The sequence below is a fragment of the Clarias gariepinus genome, chromosome 25 (assembly GCF_024256425.1).
Source record: "Clarias gariepinus isolate MV-2021 ecotype Netherlands chromosome 25, CGAR_prim_01v2, whole genome shotgun sequence".
Classification (NCBI taxonomy): domain Eukaryota; kingdom Metazoa; phylum Chordata; class Actinopteri; order Siluriformes; family Clariidae; genus Clarias; species Clarias gariepinus.
In genome coordinates this window covers 587,501-596,351 of record NC_071124.1, presented here as the reverse complement: position 1 = coordinate 596,351, position 8,851 = coordinate 587,501, and the positions used below count along the sequence as shown (strand labels likewise).

At 42.1% G+C, this 8,851-nt stretch overlaps 1 protein-coding gene across 3 annotated transcripts in view; it reads right to left on the bottom strand.

Moving 5' to 3' along the window:
* Positions 1 to 1,742: 1,742 nt before the first annotated feature.
* LOC128512953 (period circadian protein homolog 2-like) overlaps positions 1,743 to 8,851 on the bottom strand; it is a 15,336-nt gene continuing 8,227 nt past the window's right edge. For 2 of the 3 annotated variants that reach the window (XM_053486501.1, XM_053486503.1), the window contains exons 14-23: positions 8,566 to 8,659; positions 7,808 to 7,943; positions 7,579 to 7,703; positions 7,238 to 7,402; positions 6,845 to 7,081; positions 5,226 to 6,073; positions 4,944 to 5,094; positions 4,647 to 4,809; positions 4,300 to 4,450; positions 1,743 to 4,055 (exon numbers count right to left, since the gene is read on the bottom strand). In XM_053486501.1, coding sequence (XP_053342476.1) covers positions 3,900 to 4,055; positions 4,300 to 4,450; positions 4,647 to 4,809; positions 4,944 to 5,094; positions 5,226 to 6,073; positions 6,845 to 7,081; positions 7,238 to 7,402; positions 7,579 to 7,703; positions 7,808 to 7,943; positions 8,566 to 8,659 — 2,226 coding nt within the window. In that variant the 3' untranslated portion in view covers positions 1,743 to 3,899. The remainder of the gene's footprint in view (positions 4,056 to 4,299; positions 4,451 to 4,646; positions 4,810 to 4,943; positions 5,095 to 5,225; positions 6,074 to 6,844; positions 7,082 to 7,237; positions 7,403 to 7,578; positions 7,704 to 7,807; positions 7,944 to 8,565; positions 8,660 to 8,851) is intronic. The other variant, XM_053486502.1, reaches the window with a different exon arrangement.

The following is an 8,851-nucleotide window of genomic DNA, read 5'->3' as shown; positions in this document are numbered from 1 at the left end:
TCAGACAGTGTCCAGGCCAGAGAAAGGGGCTTTTATAATTTCAGTTGCCAGGCAACGCTCTCGTGATCACCGGTAACGTACGAGACCTGGTCACATTCCTTCATCGCCCCTCCGTCACCGGACATAACCTCTGTGCCGTGTGAGAGCGCGCAGGGTGAATAAAATCCTTTAACTATAAGTTTTGTTTTAGGGAAAAGCTCTGTTGAGAGTATTAAGTTTTAATTTTGCTTGTTGTAAGTGCTTGGTGACAATGCCCCGATTATTATCATTTCTTCCCAAACTGGTACCGAAATAATCCATTTGGATTGAGTTCTGGATGCAGTGCATTTGTGGACAAGAAAAATCTAACTACAGAATCATCTGCTGCTGGTGTTTTCAAAAGCTGAATTTGCCGCTGCTTATCTAAGATACCTAGCAAAGGTGGCTAATGACCGCGGTCGACTACTGAAATTAGAAAACTAACAATTAACTACATGATGCTCTTTAGTAATTTAACAATAATTAACCAATTGTATTAGTCATGTATCATTAAAAATGAAAAAATAAAATCTGTGAAGACACTGATATTGTGGAATATTAAGAGGTGAACCCTGCGGGGGTCCTAAGTAGATTATTGAGATCCTAGTTTGGGGTCACATGACCTGGAAGGTGTTGAAGAGAAATAAAAATTATTTTTTAATAAAAAATAATGAGGTAATCATTTTTGTTTTGATGAAATAGTGTTTAACTGTCAGTAATTACATTAAACACTGATCACTGAGTTATTAAACAGGAGCCATACAGTGCAGTACAGTTATTATTGTGTAAAGCAGAACCTGATCGTGTCTGATCTGTAAACTGATGCATCACGTTTTTAGATTATAGTGCTTTATTTCTAATTTATTATTTAGAGATTTCTGCCTTGTAGCGTCATTTACTGTCAGTTTGTAATATTCTACAATAATCTAAACCTGTATTTGTCTAGAATAAGTAATTTGTGTATGAAAGGAGCTCTTTATATGGATAATGCTGATCCATATGATACTGATCACATGTGTATAGTGTACAGCACATAAACATTATACTTATTTATACCAAATCCAGTTGTATAATTATTGTAAAGATTTTTAGGAGGTCCATTGGTGGAGTTTTTTAAATTTTTTTAACCAAAACTTGACCCTGGTATTTGGTAGTGGGGGTGTACCCCACCTCGTGCCCTAAGTCCCCTGAGATAAGCTCCGCCCCCAGCAACCCTGAATACAGGATAAAGCGGTGTAGACGATGAGTGAGAGAGAGAGAGAAGTTTCAGGTTCCTGCACTAGTTAATCAGTAGGAGGTGTGTTTGATGCTCTTATATGAAACTCTTTTACTGATCAAATTCTCAGACATGAATCTTATTTACTTTTCATTTCTCACTAAATAATTAAATGAAAAAGATGTGTGAATAAATTATGGGTAAAATAAGATGCTCTGTATATAATCATGATCTGAGTGTAAACCTCTCACTTGGTGTAACTACAGTATTCTGTTCTCATTTTACGTTAGTGCAAAGGCCACGCCCCCTCTGTAGACCAGCAAATGAGCATCTAATCCAATGTTACTGTCTAAAACAAAAATGCATTCGAACTATGATAAAATACTTGATTTAAAAGGTTTATATTAAAAAATATGATTTATTTAACAAATACTTTTAACAGTCGTGAATAGTGAGGTCCTCAAGGTTTATTTGTTATATTATCAGTCATGAAAGAGACAGAGAGGGCTTTCCCAGTTTAATACCTGTTTTATTAATAAAAAAAAAAACTGTAACAGAACTCCAGAGTAAAAATAAAGTGTGTACAGAGACATGAAACAAGAGAGTAAGAGACAGATGTCCATTTGGTCCTTTAACACCTCAGACATTCATCTGTCCTGTAAACGTCAGAGCTTCTCCCAACGTTGATTAAATACAGTGCAAAAATTTGGAAGGTAAGACAGTTTACCCAGAGTGCATTGCAATATGACCAGTCACTTAACCATGATGGATGAAGTGGTTTATACCCGAGACACGAGCGATAAACACGGCACTACAGAATTAACTCTCCACTGATGGACATGCAGCAGAAGAATCATCGTGCATTTTATTTCTGTCTTTTGTAGAAATTATCGTACCACAGTTTACGTCAGCAGGAAAAAAAAGTTTTATGACAGAAGAGTTAACATCTAACATGCTGTTAGAGAAAAATGATCAGCTTTAGATGGCTGAAGAGCGCTGTAAGGACTTCCTGTAGAGCTGGAAGCTGATTGGCTGATCATAACCCTTTAAGTTTGGAGAGTTATAACTAGAGTGTGTTTATCGCTCAGTGTGTAGAGTGTATGTGGTCCACCAGTGCAGTGTGTCTTTTTAGCAGGAACACACACAGACACACACACACAGACACACACACACACACACACGTGTCCTGCAGGACACACCTTTATCTGTACTTCACACACACTTACTCACAGGTTACAATAATCTAAACAACAGCTACATTTATTTTACTTCATTTAAAAAAAGAAAAATCTCAGTTTGAAGAAACGAAAAAGAAAAACGTTCACAGTGTAAAGTTTCTAATTTTTGTTCTCGTCCTCCAAGGACAGAAATAAACCCTAAAATAACAACAAAAACAATAAAAAGTAATGTAACTGGAATAAAACAGAGCAGAGCTACAATCTATTGTTAATTATTCATCCTTCACACCACAAAACTAGCAGAAACACACAGGAAGTAACAGACGTAACAGTAATCCTGGCCTCTAATCAAAATAAACTGAGACAAATAAATATAAATATGGATAAAATAAAATAAGGTCAATATATATAAAAAAATCAAACAAAAATGGCTAAAAGAATGAATCAATGACAAATTAAAATTAGGTACCAGTTCTGGAGAAATTGTGATGTAGGGGCGCTACAGTAAACAAAACGCCGAAAACGGCTCCTGAGCCCACAGGGCTCCCGTGCTGTGAGCACTGATACAGAATGTGACCTTTTCCACCAAAGTGAACCTGGTGCTAGTTCTGGTCTGGTGCTTGTGCCGGTCAGAGCCGGTTCAGGAGCGAACCTTCTAGAAACAAGCTTTGTTTTTCCATGAAATACGGTGTGATGTTATTACGTCACTGTACACATGTATATACACACACACACACATATACATATTACATACTTTTTTTTTGTATATTTAAAAAATTGTGGTGAGAATGGCAGTTTTTCCAAAGAGGTCCAGTTTTTTTTCAGCGCTCCAGTGTGACAGAAGGAGTTTGTGTGGGTTTGTGTAAAATTGAGCGAGTATCAGAGAGAGAGAGTCTGAGGTAGTTTAGTTACTGCTTCACTTTCTCTCTCTGTAAAACGCAGCTCATTCTCTACAGATCGAGTTTGGATTGAGTTCTGGGCTCGTAGATGAAGGGGTCGCGAGGTCACCGGTACCACCCGAGTTTAAATGTGTTAGTTTTTGTGCTTTTTCAAAAAAGAAAAACAGAAAAAGAAGAAGCGTGCAATATGGCGCCTACTAACAATGTTATAAGATAAAAGACTTCTCATTATAGTTTGTCAAAGTGAGTAAACATTGTAGTTTTGTGGTGTAAATAATAAACAGTGTAGAGTTTATAGTCTGCCCTGTTTTATTAAATCCTCTCCACAGTTTATAAATATTAACTTATAACTTTTTTTAGCGACACAGCCATTCTGACAAACCTGTTGGTCGCTCTTCATTTCACAGTGTGTTAGTGTTCATCATCTAATGTGCAGGTATACACACACACACACACACACACACACACACACACACACACACACACAGTAAAAGGTAAAGTGAGGTTTTTGGAATGAAAATAAAACTGAGTGGTGTGTGTGAGAGAAAGATGGAAACTCCCATTCTCATGCTACGTTTTTGGAAGTTGCTAGGAAACACAGCCTAAGACTGGATGCCCCTCCTCTTCCTGCAGGTGAGACACGCCCTCTTCTGGCACCGCCTCTCCTCCCAGAATGCCGAGGTCCATGTCAGGCAGTTCGTCTTCTAACAGAGTACCGGCATCAGTCTTGCAGTACAGACACTCCTACACACACACACACACACACACACACACACACAGGGTTGCATTGTTTATTTATCTATTTATTTAGCAGGTTATTATTCACTAGGCTGTGATCGTGCCTTCTGAGATGAACAGGGACAGAGGCCACGCCTCTTCTACTGAAACGAACAGGGGCAGAAGCCACACCATCACCGGATGTTTTATCTATATTTTTTTAATTATATAGTACACATACACACACACACACACACACACACACACACACCTTGACGTTGATGGCTTTAGGTAATCCTCCTCGTCTCATCCAGGGGTGCTGCTCTATGAGCTCTCGTCTCTGGTCTGAGGTGAAACGCGGCTGATTTTTCTGCAGCTGTCGCAAACGCTCTCGATCCTCCCGTAACACCCTCTCTATGTCGCTACACACACACACACACACACACACACACACATATTGTAAAAAAGTTCGAGTTTATCCTATAAACCTATTTCACATTAGATCATTCACACTACGCCCACTTCTCTCTCTTACACACACACACACACTCAGGATTGGTTAGTTTGGTGTTAATGAACAATGTGCAGCCATTGGCTGAGAGCGATGATGTCACTCACCGTGAAGGCACCTGGTAAGTCATCATGACCTCCTCATCAGTGTTGGCTCCGAGCAGCCAGAGCGGGTCCTGGAGGACGTTTTTGAGGTTTGGTCCTCCTCCTTTCCTCTTCTCATTGTGCTCCTGCTCTAAAGAGTCGACGCTCCCAAAATATTTGCTGCTCCCTATACAGGTCATAACAGGAGGATTGTGGGTAATGCATTAGAAAAGTTCGAGTTCATCCTATAAACCTATTTCACATTGGATCATTTTAATAGAGAAGACGTAAACTCTTTATTAGGAGTTAGCACGCGCTCACCTGCGCCGCTGTTAGAGGTGTTGCAGCCATTGGAGGCGGAGCCTGTGGACGCAGACGTTGCTGATCCCGAGTCCTCCTGCAGCAGCAGCTCCATCACCTCACTGGACGAGGAGAGGACGTCACTCGGAGCGCTGTCTTCAACATAGCACGGCTACGGCGATGCAGAAACACACAATTAGTCTCTCTCACACACACACACACACACACAGGTTTACACCACAGGATCTGAGTGAGCCTGACCACCACCGCTCGTTAGCCCCATTAGTCTAACGTCTCCCTGACCTGCGGCACGTCGGCGGCGCTGTTGCTTTTCCCCAGCGCCGAGCTGCAGTTCCCTCTGGATCCTGACGGAGGCGCCATGCTGTGCGAGTCCACTTTGTCCTCCAGCTGCAGCAGGTCGAGCTGTAACGGAGAGCTGCAGTGCGAGCCGAAAAGCGGTGGAGAGAGAGAGAGAGACGGAGGAGATGAGAAAGGAACCTCTGCTGGTACAGGAACAGGAAGCCTGGGGTCAGAGGTCATCTGAAATGATGGGAGTGGTGTCTGTGGCATGAGCTGCATCTGCATAACTTGATCTTGGGGTTGAAAGTGATTCTGGGTAACGTAGACGTTTTGGGGAATGAACGGTTGCTGCAAAGGTTGCTGGGAAGTGTAGTTTGTGTGTGTTTGCTGAGGTTGCAGGGGATTCTGGGAGTTGAAGTACGGCTGTGGCTGCGGCGCGCTGACACCCGGCTGCTGCTCCGGGTAGAAAGGTGGGCGTGTCGGCATGCTGAGCTGAGGCAACATGTAACTGGGTAAAACAAAGGCCACCACAGGTGTGACCACTGGGGCTGCTGGGAATTGGGAAGTAGTGGGCGGAGCCTGAGCAGTTGGGGCATCAGAAGGGGGCAGTGGTGCAGTGGGGTAAAGATTGTACCCGGGAACCATGGCGGGGTACTGCACTGAGAAGGCGGACTGAGACGCTTCCGACGAAGACCATGATGTCTGGTTCAGTCCCTGAAGTGGTGGGCGGAGCCTGCGCGGAGACACGGCGCTGTCTGACGATTCAGGTTTTCGTACACGTAGTTTTTTTGACTTTTTGGTTCGGCCGCTTCTTTTAGTGACGGGTTCTGCCCCAGATGTCCCATCCTTGGCTGGACAAGCAGCAGATGAAGCAGGGAGACAAAAAAAAAAAAAAAAAAAAGTCAACAAAGAAACAAAGAAAACAAATACATAAAATGTCAAAGAACATTCTAATGAATAGATAAATTTGTAGAAGGATGAACAGTTGCCTAAAAAGCTTAAAAGACTCTTTTGGGAGTCAAAGACTTGCTATATGACTCTCCTGCTTCATGACTCCCTACATAGACTACATACGTTATAAAGACTCACTCACAGTGTGACCTCTGTTTTATAAAACCCCTTTGACAAATGACTCACTTCTAGGACACTTATTATACCTCTACATGATTCATATTGCAAATTTTTTTTTTTTATAAATCTTTCGCTAAATAATATGAAACAAACAAAGTAAATTTTGCTGTTTGCTTAACATATTTAGTAAGAACCAAAGACAGTAAGACTCTAGCATCTTCGTTACAAACTGTCAATCTGTAGATTTATTTATTTATTAAAGGTGCTGATCGCTCAGAGGCCCAATTTAACTCATGAGCGTAAGTGAACGATGATCAGGAGGGTTTATAAAATTGAACAAGCCAGAGACTTCCTGGGTGAAGACCCGAGATGGCCAGGGCAACATTTATCACGTGACAGAGTGGAGTAGCTGCACAAGTTCTACACGACTCATGAATCCTTTTTATATGATTCAAATGCTATATGAATGTTTTTTTGTTTCACTGTCTACACATTCTATACGAACTCTATCCATGAGTGTGTTTGTGTGCTGAATGCTGACGCGTCCTCACCGTCATCAGCGTGTCTCTCGTCTCTCTCAGTGCTGCCTGGACAGGTTTTTTGCAGGGATGTGAGACACAGGTCTCTGCAGCGACTCAGGAACACCTGCTCCTCCTTCAGTGTGTGAGCCGCCAGCACCTGTTTGGTCAGGCCCAGTTTCCTATAGGCGCCCTGCTCGGCTGTGGGTGGAGTCGTCACGGGGACGGGCGCAGGAGGGGTGGGGCTTTCGGCGACATCCTCAATGATGTCTGTAATAAAAAGTATTCATGTTATAATTTTAAATGTCTCAGTTATATTGTTTCACTATCAGTAATCTGTACTAGTACTCTGACCCAATCACTTTATTAGCTGTGTGTGTGTGTGGGTGTGTGTGTGTGTGTGTGTGTGTGTGTATATACAAGTACCTGATTCTGGCTGTGGTTTCTTATCTCCCACATGTACAATAGTGCTGCTGTAGGAACACTGAGACGTGATGGATACAACACTCTCGGCTTTAGTGGGCAGGGCCAAAGGAGCCAAAGCCCCGCCCACTACATCGGAATGAGATTTCTTATTGGTCTTTAAAGAATCTACCAAAGAAAATATATAAAGAGACACGCTCAGGGCTACACACAAATACAGACATTCTAATAAGAGTGAAAATTTGATCATGATTGCTCCGCCCCCTCTGTACAAGTGGGAGGAGCCAGAGACCTCTCTTATCATAGTTGAATATATAGATATTTAAATGAAATTCCTGCGTTACCCTGAGGGCTGAGCATCGCCTCGTCACATGTTTTCTTCTCCTCGTCCGAGTTTGAGGAGGTCGTGTTGGAGGAGAACTGGTACTTCCTCTTCTGTGTGACGGATGTGTTATAGCTCTCCAAATATCTACATCAGCACCACACACACACATTTTATAAATATATGAATAATAATAACTTTCTTTTTTGCTATTTTTTGCCAGCCACGCACACACACACACACACACAGACCTGATCACACTATCCAGACAGCTGATTTGTTGGTAGGAGTATAACGATTGGTCCCTGAGCTCCTCCACTGCTGCAGTACCGACTCTTACCACTGGGGAGGTCTCTTTCTGCTTCACTCCTGGACACTTTAATCCTGCTGGAGATGTACAATTATTACACACACACACGCACGCACGCTGTGAGGTTTGGCACTAGGAATACCAATGCTGAATACATAATCGAGTATCGGTCTAATACTGCACTCGTGTGTTTGTAAAACTATTCTGATCAAACTGCAGCCAAAAGGACCAGCGCAAATTAATCAAAGGCCCTTTACAGCTTTAATGAGAGAATAAAACTTAACTTTCCTTTTATTAAGCACAATGAAGACGATGTGCTAGCTCACAGTGCATCTCTCTACTCTGCCTGTGCCACTAACCCACATCAGCAATATCACTGCAACGCTGTTGTTGTTTATGAGCGGTTGCCATGGCACCAAAAGACCACAAATAGGAAGAATGCAAATGCAAAAGAAAGAAGGCAACTTCCTGCCCAGTAAAATGTATTTACTCTAAATGATAACCATCACATACGTAACAACGTGTGGTTTATACAGTAGGAACACTTACATGTAATCTTTTATTCTTTTCTAAAGCTACTGGACTTTGTGAAGAAGCAGATCAGCGGTGTGTTGCTTCAGGCTTCAGCTTAATAAAGCCTAGTCTTACACAAACACAAACATTTCTTTACTTAACTCATACACACACACACACACTTACTCTCTGTGCCTTTCTTTTGGTCTGCTTTAGAAGTAGCCTGCTGATCCTGTGTTTTCTGCATCTGAACACCTTTACAAATCTCCTGGAATGACCTCTGAAAACACACACACATACACACACACACACAGAACATGATGGCTAAAGAATTAATTCATAGTAAAATGACTCAGAGGAGCATAAATCTATTTCATAAATTCTCATACATGGTCATGAGACTCTTAAACAGCGCCACCTGCAGGACTGGGGCACTCGTAATGACCGTCAGAGGATTGCAAGACTGTGTGTG